Genomic DNA, 24194 nt, shown 5'->3' with positions numbered 1-24194 from the left:
AGCTTTCAGGTGCTCTGGTGGGCTGGAAAGGGTGGGTACAGTCCTAGGAGAGAGTTTGTGAAGTTCGTGACAAATCGAATCACTGTAACTTCGCTCATCTCTAATCATAGGGTTTTCCAAATGACTCAATTCACACCAAATGCCCCAGAATGCTGTTTAAAACAAAAACACAACATATGCACTTTGCTTAGAAGGGAACCTGTCATCAGATTTACCATGTTATATAAGGTAAAAGGGAGATTTTTTTGTACTCACCGTAAAATCTCTCTCTCGTAGTCTTCATTGGGGGACACCTAACTGATGGGTATATGCTCTTGCCACTAGGAGGCGCTGACACTAGGAAAAAGAAAAAAGTCGGCTCCTCCCTGGCAGGATATACCCGTCCACCTGCAGTGAGGCAACCAGTTTCGTCACAAAGCAGTAGGAGAAGCCCGCAAGGAAAACGTCCGAAGGACCCTAGAAAGGAATCCCGGAAAACAACCCAAGAACCGGAAACAAGAAGAAATGGGTGGGTGCGGTGTCCCCCAATGAAGGCTACGAGAAAGAGATCTTACGGCGAGTACAAAAAAAAATCTCCTTTTCTCGGTCGCTCTTCATTGGGGGACACCTAACTGATGGGGCATACCAAAGCAGTCCCCCAGGGTGGGGAAAAAAAACAAGCAACAGCGAAAAGGAGACAGTCCCAGACTGAACTCGCATGTCCTCAAGGACTGGGAACGAGTCCCCAGGTCGGAGACATACAAGGCCCAGAATAATGAGATCCCCGTAAGATCTCCCGTCCAAGGAGAAGGCCCAGGACACCAAGGCAAGGTCCATCCCTCTGTAGAGACCCAAGGCACCCGGGTCATATAGAGAGACAAGAAACCACAGGAAAAGGGAAACATGCCCGCGAAAAAAACCTTCTGCAAAAAAAAAAAAAAAAAACTTCCAGAAAGAAGTAAAGGAGAGCAGAACAGAAATACCACCCCGACCAATGGATCGCTGAGGAGTCGGGGGCCGGACCGCTACAAATGACCAAGAACTGAAACATCCCCAAGGCTCAAGGCACACCACAGCATCGCATGGCAGAGTCCAATCAAGGGGACCAACATGGAGGGAACGGAGGGAGAACCAAGGAGAGCCCAGCTTGGACTCCCAGGGACTGGGCATAGGAGAGAGCACTCCAGACGACTTCTGTCGTCAATGCAGCACGAGTGACACGGACCAAAGGGTAAGAAGGACATAACCCTTCCAGGGAGAGCACTAGGCTGTGATAGCGGACAGAAAGCACACAAGCCTAGACAGTAAAAACCACTGTTGAATGCATCTCAGCAAAAACCAAACACTCCCTCCAGGAGGGAAAAACAAGGGTGGTTGAGGAGACAACTCAAATACAGACCTACGACAAGCACCCTGATCCCCGCACCCCAAGCGAAAAGGGAATTGGCAAGCGCACTAGGCACAGAAGGGGCAGGAAAATGCAAATACTGGGTGGACGAAGCCCCCAGGCTCCAGCGGCAACCCTCGCCGCCTGGAGGAGTCACCGTGCGATCCAAGAGGGATCGGAGCCCCGTACCCCTAAGCTGGGCCAAAAATACAAGCCCTGTTGAGGGTTAATTACAAAGTTACATAGTTAGTATGGTTGAAAAAAGACATACGTCCATCAAGTCCAACCAGGTTATTGAAGGGAAGGGTGAAAGGGGATAAGGGGAAGGGGTGTAGTTTTATAATTCTGCATAAGCATTAATGTTATTTTGTTCCAGGAATGTATCTAACCCTGTTTTAAAGCTAATTGTTCCTGCTGTGACCAGTTCCTGAGGTAGACCGTTCCATGAATTCACAGTCCTCACGGTAAAGAAGAAGTGTCGCCCCTTTAGACTAAACCTTTTCTTCTCCAGACGGAGGGAGTGCCCCCTCGTCCTTTGGGGGGGGGGGGTTTAACCTGGAACAGTTTTTCGCCATATTTTTTGTATGGGCCATTTATATACTTATATACGTTTATCATATCCCCCCTTAAACGTCTCTTCTCAAGACTAAATAATTGTAACTCCTTTAATCGCTCCTCATAGCTAAGATGTTCCATGCCCCATATTAGTTTAGTAGCACGTCTCTGCACCCTCTCCAGCTCCACAGTGTCCCTTTTATGAACAGGCGACCAAAACTGAACAGCATATTCCAGGTGAGGCCGTACAAATGCTTTACAAAGGGGGAGTATTATGTCCCTGTCCCTCGAGTCCATGCCTCTTTTTATACATGACAATATCCTGCTGGCTTTGGAAGCAGCAGCCTGACATTGCATGCTATTCTGTAGTCTGATCTACAAGTACACCCAGATCCTTCTCTACCAGTGACTCTGCCAGTTTAATCCCCCCTAAGACATACGATGCATGCATGTTATTAGTACCCAGATGCATAACTTTACATTTATCCACATTGAACCTCATTTGCCAAGTGGATGCCCAGACACTTAGTCTATCCAAGTCATCTTGTAACTTATGCACATCCTCTATAGACTGTACTGTGCTACAAAGCTTGGTGTCATCTGCAAAGATAGAAACAGAGCTGTTAATACCATCCTCTATAATTCGGAGAGTGACGAGGAGGCACCTCAGTCACCCTGGACAGAGATCCCGGAAAGAAACCCGGAAGAACAGGGAGGGGCTGAACCAACAGGCACCCAGCAGGCCCCATGTCAGAACAGAGGTGCTCAACCGCCACGGAACTGCGGAGACAAAATCACCGGAAGCCCCTGGGCGCACTCACCGAGCAAAAGAAAGGTGGCTACACTCCTCCAAAGCGGACCAAGCATGTGTAGGAACACAGACATGAGGACCCCACGACAACAGTGGCATACCAACACTGCGGACACAGTGAAAAAACGCAGGCATCCAAGGGACCAACAGGAAGGGAGGCACGCCCACAGCAGACCAACAGTGCACCTGAAGGAGAACAGCGCAACAGCAGTTTCTGCAAAAGGCCCCGGAACCCACAGACAAAAAAAAAAAAAAAACACACTTCATCTCCTAATGGTGCCAAACACCAAGGCTGCAGTCACAGACTCAGGAGATGAAGAATGAATGTGGAGCAGGAAAAAGGCCGACACAGTGTGACCTATAGGAAGAAAAGGGTTCTAAGAACCCACGTGCACACACTCTGCGGGACTGCACGGACTACAGCTGCAGTGGCAGCCGAATGTGGGAGGTGACCAGGTGGATTAAAACACCAAGCAGACACAGTCTGGCCATAGGGCAAAGAGACCATGGCCATGTCTGGTCCCGCACACGGGAGAGACATACCAGCCTGTAGACAGAGTAGCAGGCAAGCAGAGAGGGACCTGTCAAAGCAGGCAACCCTGTAAACCAGTATGTGGTGCAGTGTACAAGGCACATGGGGCAACTCCGAGAGACTCATATGAAAATTACCATGGCAGTGGAGAACCACCGTCCACGGTGTGACAATGCATGGAAGATGACCCAAAGTAGCAGTCTGGCTCAGCAAGGAAACCCCCAAAGGCGTTAGTGAAAAGGGAACAGCCAGACCGGAGATAACTGAGCACCTACAACAAAGGTGAAAGGGCGGGGAGGCCAAGAAACCCTGCCCCCTGGAGAGAGATATAGGGAAGTAGAGGGACCATGGAATGCATCCCTGACATCCCGTATAGTGTCCATGGGACACGCTGGGTCAGTTTCACGTATACCACGCACAACAGCGGGGTACTGGAACACTAGCCGCAAAAACATCTGCCGTGTGACAGGCGGCAGAAGAAAAAAAATGCAGACAACTGTCCGGCTTACTGGAATGAGTCCCTGGGGGACAGCGAGACATCCCAGCGGAAACCTCACACAGTAGTGAGGTTGTGGAAGTCCAGTTGTAGATACATCAGTGATGTGATGCGTAAAAAGTGGCACAGGAAACCTTGCAGACCACTACCTGGCTCACAGGTATATGACCATGGAAGACGAATCATTTTATTGGCACCTTGCTCAGTAGTGAAGTACCGGAACTCCAGCCGCAGGTACCTCAGACGCGTGATTTATGACAGGCGGTGCAGGCAACCACACAGACCACTGTCTGGCTCACTGGTATGGGACCATAGCAGATAATGGAACACTTTGGACGCCTCACACAATAGTGAGGTACCGAATCTGCAGAAGCAGAGACACCAGCTGGTTGACATAGGACAGGCGGCGTAGACAACCAAGCAGACGAACGTCTGGCTTACTGGTATGGGTCCAAAGTAGACAAGGATGTGTCCCATCGGCACCTCCCAGCAAGGAGGTACCGGGACTCAAGCTGCAGATACCCAAGCCGTTGAAGACAGACAGATGGTGTAGGCAACTATGCAGATCACTGTCAGGCCAACCGGCACGGATCCACAGAAGACAACTGTGCACACCATCGGCACTACGCTGAGTAGTGAGGAACCCCAGGAGCAGATACATCAGCCATCTGATGTATGACAGGCGGTGTATGCAACCATGCAGACCACTGCCAGGCTTACTGGCATGGATTCACAGAAGACAACTATTCATCCCATCAGTACCTTACCCGGTAGAGAGGGACTGGAACACCAGCCGCAGATACATCAGCCTTTTGAGGTATGACAGGCGGCATAGTCAAGTATGCAGACCACTGTCCGGCATACTGGCATGGATCGACAGAAGACAACCAGGCATACCATCGGTACCCCGCTCAGTAGAGAGGAACCGGAACTCCAGTCGCAGATGCATCTGCCGTGAAACGTGTGACCGGTGATGTAGGAAACCATGCAGACTACCGCCTGGCTTACTGAAATGGGTCCGTAGAAGACTTCGTAGTGAGCCTTAGGGTCCTTAAGACACATCGGGTCAGTTCTCCATATACCGCACCCAGCAGTGGGGTATAGGAACTGCAGCCACAGACACCTCAGCTGTAAGACGTGTGATAAACGGCAGAGGAAACCATGGGGACCACTGTCTGGCTTACTGGTGTGGGTCCTGAAGACACATCAGTCAGTTCTCCACGTACCGCACTCAGCAGTGGGGTATCGGAACTGGAGTAACAGATACATCAGCCGTGAGACGTGTGACAGACGGCAGAGGAAACCATACAGACCACTGTCTGGCTTACTGGTATGGGTCCTGAAGACACATCGGCAGACCTCAATATACCGCACCCAGCAGTGGGGTATTGAAACTGCAGTCACAGACACCTCAGCGTCGAGACGTGTGAGAAACAGCACAGGAAACGCTGCAGACAACCGTCTGGCTAATTGGTAGGGGTCCTGAAGACACATCGGTCAGCCCTAAATATACCACACCCAGCAGTGGGGTATCAGAACTGCAGCAACAGATACATCGGCCGTGAGACATGTGACAAACGGCACAGGAAAACCATGCAGACCACTGTCCGGCTTACTGGTATGGGCGAGTCGTTCCATCGGACACCTCACACAGTAGAGAGGTGCCGGAAAGCCAGCCGTAGGTACTTCAGCTGTTAGATGAGTGAGTCTAGGAACCCAGGACAGCAGGCATTAACCTTAAATCAAATATAATGCAATGCAAGGAGTGGCCACAAGAGGGCGACAAACTACCCCAAATTGCCAGAAAAACTGCATGTTTTTTATTTTTTTAATATAACGGTGCATCAACTAGAACTACTCCCGCAATCAGTTCTCCTCTGATGAGGAGAACAGACAGCGGGTAGCCTCAGGAGCGGCGGCGGCAGGAGCAGCATGCTTAGAAGCGCCTGCTAAGCCGCATAGCTCCGAGGCTGACAGAGACAGAAAGCAGCCCGGACAGGAGAAGCTCCCAGGGGCTGCAGCTTCGGGAGGCCGGTGTAGAAAGCAGTGCTGCCTCCTGAAAAGGTGAAGGGGGCGGAGCTCAACTCCGGTGGCTGCACCGCTAGTTCTGCCCCCGGCGAGACAAACTGTAACCAAAAGCAGCCCGGACAGGAGAAGCTCACGCCGGGCCGCAGCTTCGGGAGGCAGGTGTAGCGGCGCCGCCTCCCGAAAAGCAGAGGGGGCGGAGCTAAACTCCGGTGGAGGCACCGCTAGTTCAGCACCCCGGCGAGGCTAACTGTAACCGAAAGCAGCCCGGACAGGAATAAGCTCCCGCCGGGCCACAGCTTCGGGAGGCCGATGTAGCGGTGCCGTCTCCCGAAGAGGTGGAGGGGCGGAGGTAAACTCCGGTGGAGTCACCGCTCGTTCCGTCCCCGGCAAGGCTAATTGAAAACGAAAAGCATCCCTCGAGAAGTGTCCCGAAGAGGTTGGAACGGAGCTTCCCTCAAAGCCCCAAGCACCAAGTTGATGTCCCAAGGAGGAGTGGGAGACCTGAAAGTTGGCACTGCATGGGCCACGCCCTGCAGAAAGGTGCGGACTTGACAATTAGAAACCAACTGTCACTGAAAAAGAATAGAAAGAGCAGACACTTGACCCTTAAGAGAGCTGAGGGTCAAATGCTGATCCAACCCGGATTGGAGAAATGCCAGAAGGCGCGGAAAGGAAAAAAAAAATGACCGGGGAAACGGACTGCGCCTCACCACCGGAAATAAGCCTTTCAAGTGTGGTGGTAAATCCTGGCGGAGGAGGGCTTTTGGGCCCAAAGCATGGTACGAATCACCCCGAAGGAAAATCCCTGAGCCCTCAAAACCGCGGTTTCAACCACCATGCTGTCAAATCCAGTGACAGTAAACTAGGGTGGCAGAGAGGGCCCTGGGAGAGCAGATCGGGGCGAAGTGGAAGACGCAGTGGAACGTAGGTGACAAGCCGAATCACGTCTGCGTACCACATGCGTCTAGGCCAGTCTGGGGCCACCAGAATGGCGGAAACGCCCTCCGCCTTGAGTTTCTACAGAACCCTGGGCAGGAGAGGGAGAGGTGGAAAAAGGTACGGAAGACGGAAAGATGACCACGGAATGATTAGGAGCGTCCACCAGAGCCAGAGGGTCTCGCGACTTCGCCACAAATCGGGGAACCCTGTTGTTGTGGCGAGACAAAGAGATCCACGTCCGGAGTCCCTCAGAGATCGCAGATCTGTGCAAAAACCTCCGGATGGAGAGACAACTCCCCCGGGTCAACCGAAAAACGACCGAGAAAGTCCGCTTCCCAATTTTCCACCCCCGGAATGTGGATCGCGGAGAGAGTGGGAACTCAAGCCTCAGCCCAGGTCAGAATCCTGGAGACCTCCTCCATCGCCGAGCAACTTTGTGTGCCGCCTTAGCGATTGATGTATGCAACAGCCATCGCGTTGTCCGATTGAACCCCGACCACCTGATCCTGAAGGAGGAACCAGCGACCCTGGACTGTAAGGTCCCGAAACCCCCCCCCCCAGCCCTGGAGACCCGCATCAGTCGACACGATCTGCCAGTGGAGGGGGAAGGAAGGACCTCCCCTGAAGGAGGGGAGAATGGAGCCACCAAAGGAGGGACCACCGTACAGCTGGAGGCAAAAGGATCCACCAATCCAGGGATAACGGAGACTTGTCCCACCTGGTCAGAATGTCCAGCTGGAGGGGTGATAATGAAACTGGGCGAACAGAACCACCTCCACGGCAGCCACCATTCGGCCTGGACCCAAGGTGCAACCCCAGGCGCTGGCCTTTGGCAGGAAGGAGTTAACGGTGCATACATTTATGTCTCATGCCCCTTAGCCGCAAATGGGGGAACAGGTAGCGCCATGCTCCTGAACCCCCACCTAAAAACAAGAAAATAAAAGGATAAAAGAACCTAACACAGGCCCTAACTAAAAAAAACAAAAAAGACCAGGTCTGGAGAGAGCTCCAGACCTGTGTCTGCCTTCTAGGACACTAAGCTAAAACTGATTAGCTCAGGGTCAGTAGGCAGGATATATCCTGCCAGGAGGAGCCGACTTTTTTCTTTCTATGCCTAGCATCAGCGCCTCCTAGTGGAAAGAGCATGTACTCACGGTTCCGTGTTCCCCAATGGTTCCGACCGAGAAATCAGCTTTTTCACTATGTCCTCCTGCCTGCCCTCTCTCATGAAGAAAAGGCCTTTTAAAATTGTCCCGCAAGTAGTCATCAGGGTGTGAGACATCCTGTAGTAGTCACCACGCTCCAGGCTGTGACCAACATCACCGCTCTGCTCCCTGAGAAGTTGCCACAGTTATAAGGGTATAATCTGATGACTGAGTACCTTTATTCTTCCCCTCTTTCAGCATTGCCACTCTGATTCTCCCCACTGGGATTGCTTAGATCGCTGCAGTCATTGCAAACACTGGCCTCAGCAATATAAGACTATGTTCCAACGCCAGAATGTCCGCGCGGAATTCCACTGCAGCAAAGTCCCATTGATTTCAATGGGATTCTACTGCACTGTTCACACAGTGGAATTTCCGCGACAAGTGTTTCTGCCAAGAAAATCATATTTCCAGAATCTGCAAAAAGAATAAACTTTTTGCGGATTTTGCTAGGAAATGCATTGCCATCTACAACAAAGTCAACAAAATTAGAGAAACATAGCTGCACATCCACCATTTGTATTTTAATCTACTTGCCTCTCAGCATAATTTAAAAAACGAACGGGTTGTTAGTATACATTTTGATCAAAAAGTACAAGCCCACTCGCCGCGTCAAGGCCACCTAGTCATAGTGGATTCCTAACCTAACACTGGCGTAGCGCCGGGCGGCAACCACTGCCTCCGAGACACCAAGCTCACCAGGGGAACGACCCAGTGGCCAGGCAGCACCACTGCTGCCCGACCAAGCCCCTTGGCCGCACCACCCCACAAAGCTTCACAGGAACAATGGCCGCCACAGTGAACTACACCAGTGTGAACACTTACCATGTGCTCCTATAGGTGCCCCTAAAGATCTGGGAGAATGTAAGGAGGAAACCCTTATGCAGTCTCCTGCTAATTAAAAAACGCCTGGGCAGAATGGGTAGAGTGGAGTGCTGGCTATGGAAGAAGGGAGAGACTACAATTGTACAACACAAATAGAGAAACATAGCCACACATCCACCATTTGTATTTTGATCTACTTGCTTCTCATACATATGGTGGATGTGCAGCTATGTTTCTCTATTTTTGCTGTACAATTGTAGTCTCTCCCTTCTTCCATGGCCAGCACTTCACTCCACCCATTCGGCCCAGGCGTTTTTAATTAGCAGGAGACTGCATAAGGGTTTCCTCCTTACCATGTGCTCCCTACCAGAGGGCTGGGAGAATGTAAGTGTTAAAACTGGTGTTGTTCTCTGTGGCGGCCATTGTTTCTGTGATGCTCTGTCTGTGGGGTTGTGCGGCCCAAAGCCAGGGGCTTGGTCAGGCAGCAGTGGGGCTGCTTGGCGACTGGGACGTTCCCCTTGTGGGCATGGGGTCTCGGAGGCGGTGGTCGCCGCCCCGCGCTACGCCAGTGTTAGGTTAGGGAATCACTCTGACTAGGTGGCTTTGACGTGGAGAGTGAGTTTGTACTTTTTGATCAAAATGTATACTAACAACCTGTTCTTTTAAAATTATACTGAGAAGCAAGTAGATCAAAATTCAAATGGTGGATGTGTGGCTATGTTTCTCCATTTGTGTTTTACCATACTAAGTCAAATGCCATAACTCTTCACTGGCAAAACTGCATATTGTCCCACCTGGTTACTTCCAACTTTTCACACTCCTCCAGCCTGTTAGCCAGAGGTGGTCAGGAAAGCCAAAAATAGCCGACGCAGGGAAGTTACACAATTTGCTTAACTCCCATTGACTTTAATAGGAGTTGAATAAACAGTGTAGTACCGTGAGCCACGCTGTTTATGTAACTCCCAGAGTTATGTAGAGAGAGTACCTTGCAGGGCTACGTGGTTTGCGCAACTTCCATTAAAGTCAATGAGAGTAACAAAAATTGCATTTCTGCTTTTCTAACCCAGAAAACAGGCTGAAAGAGCAGGAAAAGCTGGAAGTAGCCAGGTGGGACACCTTTAAGGCCCTTAAAACGAGTATGGTAATTAATAGAAGGACAGTCCCATAACACAGTTAAAGGGGTTCTCCACCATAAGGTGATTTTAGTATGTACCTGGCAGGCAGTAATGGACAAGCTTAGGAAGGATCTGCGCTTGTCTTGGGGCTAAATGGCTATGTTGTGAGATTACCATAACACTGTGGCTAGCTTTTTGTGAACTGGTATTTCCTGTTTGACTTTTTTTTTTTTTTTTTTTTTTAACTACAAATCCCACAATTAAATTTTCCTCCCTCCCACACATCAGCCACCCCACCCATTGAAACATAATTGAGCTGCATCAATTCAAAAGACCTGTGGTTTTCAATCAGGGTGCCTACAGCTGCTGCATTAGTTGCAGATTGATCCCTCCACCCATTGAAGCAGACAGGCTCCCTGTCATCAGCTGACTAGTGAGGTCAGGTCTAGGCCACATTGCAACCTGGGAAAAATCTGAGACAATCATTTTGTATGCTGTTAAAAATATTGGGGTGAAAATCACAGAAGAAATGTGAGAAAACGTCACACACAGGTACAGACACTATATTATGAACTACACTAACTTTACAGCCCCTGTAGCATAGTCAAATAATTTTTTTCCCTGGAATACACCTTTAATGAAGGTTAATAATGGCTTCTGATACAACATCAACGTCAGTGAGAGTTGATATCATCATAAGGGCTGATGTACCTTCAGCTTTCATTGCTACTCAACACATTTTTATTATATTTATTTTTCAGAGACCTTTTAAAAATTAAAGCAGCAATCTGATTGGTTGCTATGGGCAACTTTTCCTCTGCGCTGGTATTAATAAATCTCCCCTAGTGTCTTGTCCGTGGTTTGGACACATCGTACCACTCGTACCACACAACACAGCCTGACACTTGTAGCACAGATTTAGAAATAGCACAAAAACTAAAGAAAATAGGAATTTTTATAATAGTTGCTACCATGTAAGTAACAAACAATACTACCGAATTATTAAAGGCTACTTATGCAACATTAACTAATTAATACACATCATAAGGGCTGATGTACCTTCAGCTTTCATTGCTACTCAACACATTTTTATTATATTTATTTTTCAGAGACCTTTTAAAAATTAAAGCAGCAATCTGATTGGTTGCTATGGGCAACTTTTCCTCTGCGCTGGTATTAATAAATCTCCCCTAGTGTCTTGTCCGTGGTTTGGACACATCGTACCACACACGTACCACACAACACAGCCTGACACTTGTAGCACAGATTTAGAAATAGCACAAAAACTAAAGAAAATAGGAATTTTTATAATAGTTGCTACCATGTAAGTAACAAACAATACTACCGAATTATTAAAGGCTACTTATGCAACATTAACTAATTAATACACTTACGGATTTCCATGTTCCAACATTTTTCTCCACAAATGTGAAAATTTTATCACAGTGATCCAGAGGAAGGCAGTCAAGGACATCTCCCAGAAGAACAAATGGAGTGGTAGCCGTGCATATACCTAAGGGGAAATAAAGTCATATTGACAGTTATAAATAACAGAGACATGGAATATATTTGAGGAATAAGGTTATGACCACTCACAGTTTTTTGGTCTGTATTTTCAGCACATGATATCATGTAATTTAGAAACCGTTTTTGAGATAAAACCAGCCAAAAAGAAGTTCCAAAAAAATTGATGATGATGATTACTGAGCAATCGTCAGCTGGAAAAAAAAAAGGATCTCGTGCTTAACCCCTTAAGGACTCAGCCCATTTTGGCCTTAAGGACTCAGACAATTAAATTTTTACGTTTTCATTTTTTCCCTCCTCGCCTTCTAAAAATCATAACTCTTATATTTTCATCCACAGACCAGTATGAGGGCTTGTTTTTTGCGCGACCAGTTGTCCTTTGTAATGACATAAACTCATTAAATCATAAAATGTATGGCGCAACCAAAAAACACTATTTTTGTGGGGAAATGAAAACGAAAAACGCAATTTTGCTAATTTTGGAAGGTTTTGTTTTCACACCGTACAATTTATGGTAAAAATTACGTATGTTCTTTATTCTGAGGGTCAATACGATTAAAATTATACCCATTATTATATACTTTTATATTATTGTTGCGCTTAAAAAAAATCACAAACTTTTTAACCAAATTAGTACGTTTATAATCCCTTTATTTTGATGACCTCTAACTTTTTTATTTTTCCGTATAAGTGGCGGTATGGGGGCTCATTTTTTGCGCCATGATCTGTACTTTTTTTTGATACATTTGCATATAAAAAACTTAATACATTTTTTATAATAAAATGTATTAAAAAAGTAGGAATTTGGGACTTTTTTTTTTTTCGTTCACGCCGTTCACTGTACGGGATCATTAACATTTTATTTTAATAGTTCGGACATTTACGCACGCGGTGATACCAAATATGTCTATAAAAAAAAGTTTTTTACGCTTTTTGGGGGTAAAATAGGAAAAAACGGACGTTTTACTTTTTTATTGGGGGAGGGGATTTTTAACTTTTTTTTTTACTTTTACTTTTAAATTTTTTTTTTTTTTACACTTGAATAGTCCCCATAGGGGACTATTCATAGCAATAGCATGATTGCTAATACTGATCTGTTCTATGTATAGGACATAGAACAGATCAGTATTATCGGTCATCTCCTGCTCTGGTCTGCTCGATCACAGACCAGAGCAGGAGACACCGGGAGCCGGACGGAGGAAGGAGAGGGGACCTCCGTACGGGTTCTGAATGATCGGATCCCCGCAGCAGCGCTTACTGCAGAGTCCGGCAGCGGGCGTGCAGGGACAGTGGCGGCGACGAGGCGGCAGCGGCGATGTGCGGGAGGAGTGGCCTCCCAGCCAGTGCCCGGGGAGCCAATGCGCTCGCTCCCTGCCGGTCTGATTGACAGGCAGGGATCGAGTGCAGCCTAACTGAAAAAGGACTGATTGCCAGGCCAAAATCAGTCCTTTTTCAGGCGTGACGTCACGCCAGGCTGCAGCCGGCCACTAGGAGGGAGACCCCTAGTGGCCGGTTTTCAAATGTAAATTAAACCCTTTTAATTAAAAAAATAAAAGTATACTAGAGATATGTTGTAGTACATAAGTACTACAACATATCAAAAAATAAAGTTGGTGACCGTGCCCATTTAACTTTTAAAGGCATAAAAGTTTTACCTAATGTGAATCAGCCACCATTGACTTTTGGGACATTACATTTAGCTGTAAATTGACATTTTTATGGTTGAAAAAAATACTGTGTGAACATAGCCTAAATGTATCAATTAATCACGTCACATGTACTGTAAAAACACCCCTCCAGATCTGCAAAGTGGGTGAAATATTAGATATTGTAAAATATAGACCAGGAATGAATAAATATATATATATATATATATATATATATATATATATATATATATATATATATATATATATATATTCAAGTATAAGCCGAGTTTTTCAGCACGATTTTTCGTGCTGAAAACAACCCCCTCGGCTTATACTCGAGTGAACTCCCCCACCCGCAGTGGTCTTCAACCTGCGGACCTCCAGAGGTTTCAAAACTACATCTCCCAGCAAGCCCGGGCAGCCATCGGCTGTCCGGGCTTGCTGGGAGTTGTAGTTTTGAAACCTCCGGAGGTCCGCAGGTTGAAGACCACTGCGGCCTTCAACATCATCCAGCCCCCTCTCACCCCCTTTAGTTCTGAGTACTCACCTCCGCTCGGCGCTGGTCCGGTGCTGCAGGACTGTCCGGTGAGGAGGTGGTCCGGTGGGATACCGGTTCCGGGCTGCTATCTTTACCGGGGAGGCCTCTTCTAAGCGCTTCGGGCCCGGCCTCAGAATAGTCACGTTGCCGTGACAACGACGCAGAGGTGCGTTCATTGCCAACGTACTTCTGCGTCATTGTCAAGGCAACGCCTCTATTCCGGGCCGGAAGCGCGGAGAAGAGGCGCCCCCAGTGAAGATAGCAGCCCGGACCACCTCCTCACCGGACCACCTCCTCTCTGGACAGTCCTGCAGGACCGGACCAGCGCCGAGCGGAGGTGAGTACTCAGAACTAAAGGGGGTGAGAGGGGGCTGGATGATGTTGAAGGCCGCAGTGGTCTTCAACCTGCGGACCTCCGGAGGTTTCAAAACTACAACTCCCAGCAAGCCCGGACAGCCGATGGCTGCCCGGGCTTGCTGGGAGTTGTAGTTTTGAAACCTCTGGAGGTCCGCAGGTTGAAGACCACTGAGGGCGAATGATGAGAAGAGGATGATGAAGGGGGGGTGTGGGGATGATGAAGGGGGGTGGGGATGATGAAGGGGGGGGGTGTGGGATGATTACAAGGGGATGATGAAGGGGGGATGTGTGGGATGATAAGGGGATGATGAAGGGGGGATGTGCGGGATGATAAGGGGATGATGAAGGGGGGGATGTGTGGGATGATGACAAGGGGATGATGAAGGGGGGATGTGTGGGATGATGATGAGGATGTTAATGACGGGTCTGGATGATGACAGGGGGGGATGAGGTATTTCCCACCCTAGGCTTATACTCGAGTTAATAACTTTTCCTGGGATTTTGGGTTGAAATTAGGGGTCTCGGCTTATACGATTATATATTATATATATATATATATATATATATATATATATATATATATATATATATATATACACACATACATACATACACACACACACACACACACACACACACACACACACACACACACACACCCCTATCCAGCTAAACTAAGAAGACTCACAGCACTCCAATCCTTGGTAACAATGTTATGGAGAACTCCAATGAAAACATTTTATTTTAATCCCTTATGCATAGGGTGCTGGAATATAAATAAACATTTTCTTGGTTCCTGCTGCTCCCCCGGTGCCATCGATATCACCGTCCTGTCCTCTGGCCCAGTCCTCCTGGCCTTTGGTGCCCGACACATTATAGTGCGGATTCAGCTAACCGCTGGCCACAGCCATGTTCGCCTTGGCCAATGATAGGCTGAGCAGCAATGTCATGTAACGAGTCCAAGTCCAGTGTTCTCCCTGGTGATCGGGCCTGTTACATGACACTACAGCTTAGCCTATCACCAGCCGAAGCTGGACATTGCAGCCAATAAGATGATCTGCAGTATTATGTGTTGTATACTAAAAGCCAGAAGAGGACATGGGGCTGGAGGACAGGGTGATATTGGCAGAAGATAAGTGAATTTTTTTTATTTTTATACCGGCAGCCCAGAATAAGGGATTAAAAAAATTAAAAATAATAATAATTTCATTGGAGTTTATCTTTAAGGTGTGTTTTATCCCATCATACAGAAAATACAAATTAACCATTTTAACTGCATCAAGCAGTCTTTCTCAAGCCCTATCTCTCTTTATTCACACAAATGTATGCCCAGAATAAGATTCAAACAGGGGCTTGTTGGGCATCAATGAATCTTACATTGCTAATACAATGGTATCATAAGGTCATTTTACGTCTCCTGTAATTACTTCTATAATGACACTGCTATATTCCTTCATTGCCTTGTCTTGATGCTGTTTCCAACAACATAGGTTCAGTTATTAATAGAGACAGAGACTGCCGACATCAGTATAATAAATGACCAAAAAGGCTTTTCCCTAAACTCCATCTACACTATGTAAAAACCAACGGACTGACTAACCAACCTAAAGCTGAGTGTATATGTAATGAGAAAGTTCAATGATACCAATGATTGGCTGCCGCTTTGAAGGGTCAATACTAGGGATCGACCGATTATCGGTATGGCCGATATTATCGGCCAATAATCACGATTTTGGGCATCATCGGTATCGGCAATTACCTTGCCAATAATGCCCCCCCCCACCACCCCGGGACCGCCCCCCACGACCCCCCCCCCCCCCCCTGACCCACCGCACCGCGTCGCACCCCCCACCGTAGTGCTGGGCGGTATAGCGGTATAAACCGGATACCGTTTTTTTTCTCTCCCACGGTATGGATTTTTGCCCATACCGCTATACCGGTCGGGCCCCTCCCCCACCCTCCGAGTCAATAAAAAACATTAAACTTACCTGTAATGGGGGTGGTCCGGGCCATCCATCCTTCCTGTAGTGTCCGGCGGCATTCCGGGTGGAGGGTGAATCGGTCTGGGCTGTCCTTCTCCGGGGTTCATCTTCTCCACTCCGGGCAGGCTCCGGCCTAGTACGCTGCATAGACGCCGCTAAGCTGTGACGTCAGGTGCGTCGCTGCGCACGGGCATCACTGCGCAGCGGCGTCTATGCTGCGTTACTAGGCCGGAGCCTGCCCGGAGTGTAGAAGATGACCCCCGGAGAAGAAGGACAGCCCGGACCGGTTCACCCTCCACCCGGAATGCCGCCAGACACTACAGGAAGGATGAATGGCCCGGACCACCCTGACAGGTAGGGGGAGAGAAGCAGGTGGTGGCGGCGGCGGTCTATGGCACCGCAAAAGCCACTGCAGTGCATTGATTTAAAGCACCCGCTTTAAATCAATGATCTGCAGCGGTGTCGCGGGGGGATAAATAGCCGATAACTTATACCGGAATATCGGTATAAGTTATCGGCTATCGGCCCTAACCTCCACCGATTATCGGTATCGGTCCTAAAAAAAAGTTATCGGTCGATCCCTCGTCAATACTACATTAAAAAGTAAATAAAAAGTGATTGCAGGGGAGGTCTCAGAGGCTGGGCCCTGGCTATTCTTGCCCCATGGAATGGTAGAAGTCACCCGTTTGTCTATGGGAGCGCCAGATACAACTGACCCCTCCCCACCGGTGATCACAGAGGCTGTACAGGGCAGATGATTAATCACAATGCATTCAAACTATTTGCACACAAGTTACGAGATCAGAAAAATCCTTTAATTAGGAAGTATAGTCAACTGTATAAGCTTGCTGCAACTGACGCACAGCAATACATAACAATTGAACGTTCTAGTTTTGGTAATACTTTTTCTGTAGCGATTCTTCTTACCTTCTGAAACTCCGTTGATAGCAAGTGAAATAATCGCAAGACAGTTGTCACACGAAGCTTGATTTATCTGCATTTAGGAAAGAGGATGGTAGTTACAAAAAGTGTAAATTTAAAGCAAAATTTAGATTTTTTTGTAAACACATACTCTGCTTCTTATGGTTAGGGTGTCAGCATGTGTATTGCCTGCTCAGCCAATCAGCAGTCTGAATATGCATCTAAGGGGCTTATACAACCTTTCACAAGTTATGGCCTATTTAATCCAGCACATTAAAGTAAACCTGTCACTCGGTCTTACCCTATATTATTCCCTTTTTGGCTAAAGGGATTATCTGGCAGTAAAGGGTGTTTTGAACTATGCCCATTGTGTCAGGTATAATAAAATACATTTCACATGGGGTAAGACCAACAATTAACGTCTAAAAACAACTCAGGAGATACATGAAAGCATCCATACCTGCCAGACTTGTTTTATTCATTCTTATAAATTTGGACAACCACTTTAAAACATAGAACTTCTACAATCAACAACCAACTAAACCGCCACAGAGTAGAGGATTTTCAGGCGATTGCAATGCATATACCATACAGTGCTAATGCATTTAGTGAGTTTTCTGTTGTATTCACTTAAAAGGGTACTCTTGTGGAAAACCATTTTTTTCCAGATCAACTGGTACAAGAAAGTTAAACAGATTTGTAAATCACTTCTATTTAAAAATCTTAGTCTTAATCAGGAAGTTGCATAGTTATTTTCTGGCTGACCACACTGCTCTCTGCTGACACCTCTGTCCGTGTCAGGAACTGTCCAGAGCAGGAGCAAATCCCCATAGCAAACCTCTCCTGCTCTGGACAGTTCCTGGCACGGACAGAGATGTCAGCAGAGAGCAGTGTGGTCAGACTGAAAAGAACTACACAACTTTCTCTGTAGTATACAGCAGCTGAAAGGATTAACATTTTTAAATAGAAGTAATTTACAAGACTTTTTGGCACCAATTCTTTAAAAAAAAAAAAAAAAATTCCACCGGAGTACCCCTTTAAAGGTTTATTAGCATTGAGAAACAAAAAAAAAAACATTTCTTACTTGTTGACAAGACATGTCAAAAGTTTTGATCACACCGTGTCTCACTTCTGAGACCTGCAGCAATTGAAAGTTACAACCAGGTGAAGTGCGTGGCAGCACGCTTCACTCCTCAACTGTTAGTCAAATCCAACCTTTCCACTATAGAACTCTATGTAGTAAATAAGTTGGATCTGCTGGCTGGGAAGTGGATGCTGTGCATTTTCCTGGCTTATAATTCCTGACAGAAGAAGGTCTCAGAAGTGAGACCCAGTGCTATCAAAACTTTTGACATGCCTACACATGTCAAAAGTCTTTTTGATAATAGTAAACCTTCAACAGCAAATCTGAGCCCTTATACCCCTCTGTTTCTGTCCCACAGCACCCAGTTTCAATAGAGCAGTGTATTCTGCTTTAAAGGGGTAGTCCAGTGGTGAAAAACTTATCCCCTATCCTAAGGATAGGGGATAAGTTGGAGATCGCGGGGGGTCCGACCGCTGGGGCCCCCTGCGATCTCTCTGTACGGGGCCCCGGCTCTCCGCCGAGATAGCGGGTGTCGACCTCCGCACGAGGCGGCGGCCGACACGCCCCCTCAATACATCTCTATGGCAGAGCCGGAGATTGCCGAAGGCGAAGTCCAGTGGTGACCCAGTGGTGAACAACTTATCCCCTATCCTAAGGATAGGGGATAAGTTGCAGATCGCGGGGGTCCGACCGCTGGGGCCCCCTGCGATCTCCTGTCCGGAGCCCCGACAGCCCGCGGGAAGGGGGCGTGTTGACCTCCGCACAAAGCAGCGTCCGACACGCCCCCTCAATACAATTCTATGGCAGAGCCGAAGCGCTGCCTTCGGCAATCTCTGGCTCTGCCATAGATATGTATTGAGGGGGCGTGTCGGCCGCCGCTTCGTGCGGAGGTCGACACCCGCTATCTGGCCGGAGAGCCTGGGCCCCGTACAGAGAGATCGCAGGGGGCCCCAGCAGTCGGACCCTCCGCGATCTCAAACTTATCCCCTATCCTAAGGATAGAGGATAAGTTTTTCACCACTGGACTACCCCTTGAAGCTTCATTTGTCTCTGCCAGTGATTGGCACTTCCCAGGACTCACCACTATCATGGGTGGATGGGGGCAGATCCGGGCTTGTAGGTAAAAGTTGATTTTTTTTTCCCTTTCTGTTTTAGCCCAGTCTGACCACACAGAGGGGATAAGCGTATGATCACAGGAACACAGGGCCCCCAGTCTCCTGTCAGTATGGAGCAGCAGTCGTGTGTGTACTGCCCCTCTAATCACTCACTATGGGACCCTCCTATCTATGGCAGTGCCATGACAAGTGAATGGAGCATCAGTGCATATGCCCCACCATTCTGACAGGTAATCCTGTAAGTAAATAAAAGTGTTCCATTCACTAGCTGCAAGCAGAGATCTGTAAACACACAGTACATAAGACAATGGGAGAACTGATCATGTCCCCTCACAGATGACTTACAATCTCCTCCTCCAGGACCACTCTGAAGACTTGGTCGAGGGTCGGCTTCTTCTCATTTTCGCTGTAAGACAAGACAATGCATAGTAACTGGCCGCACACAGTGAGGACAAGAAGGCTCAGCATGCCCAGTGATCACGTGCCTACCTGCCGGGGACCTGGCCGAACACGTTCAGTAGGTGCTTGATGTTCTTCCCGGGCACCGCTTCTCTGGTCGCAGCCTGATCAAACACAAGGAGCGGGCGCTTATTATACACAACCACCATGGACGACACGGTCACACAACTGCACACAACGTGACATCTCCGGGACCGGAAAGTCACACCGACCTCTCTTACCGTAAGTTTACTCCGCGCCTCAGGAAGACTGAACAACGGCGGAGACATATTGCACCAGTTACAAGTCTCAGCGGCGCATCCCGATGACGTCACCGGTACCATCAGCCACAGAAAAGGAGCCCTGAGAAAACTTCCGGTGAACCTGTGACGTTCTAGCCGGTGTGTGGAACTCTATTGTATTTGGCGGTGTAGATGGGCTTATGCTGTGTGTATCTGGATGGATGATGATGATGAAGAAGAATGTATATGTACTAATGTAATGTATGATGAAGGATGTATATGTGTACTAATGTAATGTATAATGAAGGATGTATATGTGTACTAATGTAATGTATGATGAAGGATGTATATGTGTACTAATGTAATGTATGATGAAGGATGTGTATGTGTACTAATGTAATGTATAATGAAGGATGTGTATGTGTAATAATGTAATGTATGATGAAGGATGTATATGTGTACTAATGTAATGTATGATGAAGGATGTATATGTGTACTAATGTAATGTATAATGAAGGATGTATATGTGTACTAATGTAATGTATGATGAAGGATGTATATGTGTACTAATGTAATGTATGATGAAGGATGTGTATGTGTAATAATGTAATGTATGATGAAGGATGTATATGTGTACTAATGTAATGTATGATGAAGGATGTATATGTGTACTAATGTAATGTATAATGAAGGATGTATATGTGTACTAATGTAATGTATGAAAAAGGATGTATATGTGTACTAATGTAATGTATGATGAAGGATGTGTATGTGTAATAATGTAATGTATGATGAAGGATGTATATGTGTACTAATGTAATGTATGAAGAAGGATGTATATGTGTACTAATGTAATGTATGAAGAAGGATGTATATGTGTACTAATGTAATGTAATGTATGATGAAGGATGTATATGTGTACTAATGTAATGTATGAAGAAGGATGTATATGTGTACTAATGTAATGTAATGTATGATGAAGGATGTATATGTGTACTAATGTAATGTAATGTATGATGAAGGATGTGTATGTGTAATAATGTAATGTATGATGAAGGATGTATATGTGTACTAATGTAATGTATGATGAAGGATGTGTATGTGTACTAATGTAATGTATGATGAAGGATGTGTATGTGTACTAATGTAATGTATGATGAAGGATGTATATGTGTACTAATGTAATGTATAATGAAGGATGTATATGTGTACTAATGTAATGTATGATGAAGGATGTATATGTGTACTAATGTAATGTAATGTATGATGAAGGATGTGTATGTGTAATAATGTAATGTATGATGAAGGATGTATATGTGTACTAATGTAATGTAATGTATGATGAAGGATGTGTATGTGTACTAATGTAATGTATGATGAAGGATGTATATGTGTACTAATGTAATGTATAATGAAGGATGTATATGTGTACTAATGTAATGTAATGTATGATGAAGGATGTATATGGGTACTAATGTAATGTATGATAAAGGATGTATATGTGTACTAATGTAATGTATGAAGAAGGATGTATATGTGTACTAATGTAATGTATAATGAAGGATGTGTATGTGTACTAATGTAATGTATGAAGAAGGATGTATATGTGTACTAATGTAATGTATAATGAAGGATGTGTATGTGTACTAATGTAATGTATAATGAAGGATGTATATGTGTACTAATGTAATGTATAATGAAGGATGTGTATGTGTACTAATGTAATGTATAATGAAGGATGTATATGTGTACTAATGTAATGTATGAAGAAGGATGTATATGTGTACTAATGTAATGTATGATGAAGGATGTATATGTGTACTAATGTAATGTATGATGAAGGATGTATATGTGTACTAATGTAATGTATAATGAAGGATGTATATGTGTACTAATGTAATGTAATGTATGATGAAGGATGTATATGTGTACTAATGTAATGTATGATGAAGGATGTATATGTGTACTAATGTAATGTATGATGAAGGATGTATATGTGTACTAATGTAATGTAATGTATGATGAAGGATGTATATGTGTACTAATGTAATGTATAATGAAGGATGTATATGTGTACTAATGTAATGTAATGTATGATGAAGGAAGTATATGTGTACTAATGTAATGTATAATGAAGGATGTATATGTGTACTAATGTAATGTATGATGAAGGATGTATATGTGTACTAATGTAATGTATAATGAAGGATGTATATGTGTACTAATGTAATGTATGATGAAGGAAGTATATGTGTACTAATGTAATGTATGATGAAGGAAGTATATGTGTACTAATGTAATGTATGAAGAAGGATGTATATGTGTACTAATGTAATGTATAATGAAGGATGTGTATGTGTACTAATGTAATGTATGAAGAAGGATGTATATGTGTACTAATGTAATGTATAATGAAGGATGTGTATGTGTACTAATGTAATGTATAATGAAGGATGTATATGTGTACTAATGTAATGTATGAAGAAGGATGTATATGTGTACTAATGTAATGTATGATGAAGGATGTATATGTGTACTAATGTAATGTATGATGAAGGATGTATATGTGTACTAATGTAATGTAATGTATGATGAAGGAAGTATATGTGTACTAATGTAATGTATAATGAAGGATGTATATGTGTACTAATGTAATGTATGATGAAGGATGTATATGTGTACTAATGTAATGTATAATGAAGGATGTATATGTGTACTAATGTAATGTATGATGAAGGAAGTATATGTGTACTAATGTAATGTATGATGAAGGAAGTATATGTGTACTAATGTAATGTATGATGAAGGAAGTATATGTGTACTAATGTAATGTATGAAGAAGGATGTATATGTGTACTAATGTAATGTATAATGAAGGATGTGTATGTGTACTAATGTAATGTATAATGAAGGATGTATATGTGTACTAATGTAATGTATGAAGAAGGATGTATATGTGTACTAATGTAATGTATGATGAAGGATGTATATGTGTACTAATGTAATGTATGATGAAGGATGTATATGTGTACTAATGTAATGTATAATGAAGGATGTGTATGTGTACTAATGTAATGTATAATGAAGGATGTATGTGTACTAATGTAATGTATGAAGAAGGATGTATATGTGTACTAATGTAATGTATGATGAAGGATGTATATGTGTACTAATGTAATGTATGATGAAGGATGTATATGTGTACTAATGTAATGTATAATGAAGGATGTATATGTGTACTAATGTAATGTAATGTATGATGAAGGATGTATATGTGTACTAATGTAATGTATAATGAAGGATGTATATGTGTACTAATGTAATGTAATGTATGATGAAGGAAGTATATGTGTACTAATGTAATGTATGATGAAGGATGTATATGTGTACTAATGTAATGTATGATGAAGGATGTATATGTGTACTAATGTAATGTATAATGAAGGATGTATATGTGTACTAATGTAATGTATGATGAAGGAAGTATATGTGTACTAATGTAATGTATGATGAAGGAAGTATATGTGTACTAATGTAATGTATGATGAAGGAAGTATATGTGTACTAATGTAATGTATGAAGAAGGATGTATATGTGTACTAATGTAATGTATAATGAAGGATGTGTATGTGTACTAATGTAATGTATGAAGAAGGATGTATATGTGTACTAATGTAATGTATAATGAAGGATGTGTATGTGTACTAATGTAATGTATAATGAAGGATGTATATGTGTACTAATGTAATGTATGAAGAAGGATGTATATGTGTACTAATGTAATGTATGATGAAGGATGTATATGTGTACTAATGTAATGTATGATGAAGGATGTATATGTGTACTAATGTAATGTATAATGAAGGATGTATATGTGTACTAATGTAATGTAATGTATGATGAAGGATGTATATGTGTACTAATGTAATGTATGATGAAGCATGTATATGTGTACTAATGTAATGTATGATGAAGGATGTATATGTGTACTAATGTAATGTAATGTATGATAAAGGATGTATATGTGTACTAATGTAATGTATGATGAAGGATGTATATGTGTACTAATGTAATGTATAATGAAGGATGTATATGTGTACTAATGTAATGTATGATGAAGGAAGTATATGTGTACTAATGTAATGTATGATGAAGGAAGTATATGTGTACTAATGTAATGTATGATGAAGGATGTATATGTGTACTAATGTAATGTATAATAAAGGATGTATATGTGTACTAATGTAATAAGAATAGTTACAAAGTATGAAGAAGGATGTATATGTGTACTAATGTAATGTAATGTATGATGAAGGATGTATATGTGTACTAATGTAGTGTATGATGAAGGATGTATATGTGTACTAATGTAATGTATAATGAAGGATGTATATGTGTACTAATGTAATAAGAATAGTTACAAAGTATGAAGAAGGATGTATATGTGTACTGATGTAATGTATGATGAAGGA

The 24194-nt window shown here is 44.4% G+C and overlaps 1 protein-coding gene across 1 annotated transcript in view; it reads right to left on the bottom strand.

The window, feature by feature from the left end:
* Window positions 1-19870, bottom strand: part of THOC1 (THO complex subunit 1) — a 79733-nt gene extending 59863 nt beyond the window's left edge. Inside the window, exons 1-5 of the mRNA XM_056521678.1 lie at window positions 19723-19870; window positions 19532-19605; window positions 19388-19448; window positions 16850-16916; window positions 11267-11385 (exon numbers count right to left, since the gene is read on the bottom strand). Coding sequence (XP_056377653.1) covers window positions 11267-11385; window positions 16850-16916; window positions 19388-19448; window positions 19532-19605; window positions 19723-19824 — 423 coding nt within the window. The 5' untranslated portion in view covers window positions 19825-19870. The remainder of the gene's footprint in view (window positions 1-11266; window positions 11386-16849; window positions 16917-19387; window positions 19449-19531; window positions 19606-19722) is intronic.
* Window positions 19871-24194: the final 4324 nt, after the last annotated feature.

Source organism: Hyla sarda, chromosome 5 (assembly GCF_029499605.1).
Source record: "Hyla sarda isolate aHylSar1 chromosome 5, aHylSar1.hap1, whole genome shotgun sequence".
Lineage (NCBI taxonomy): Eukaryota > Metazoa > Chordata > Amphibia > Anura > Hylidae > Hyla > Hyla sarda.
This window is presented reverse-complemented; position numbering and strand designations above follow the sequence as displayed.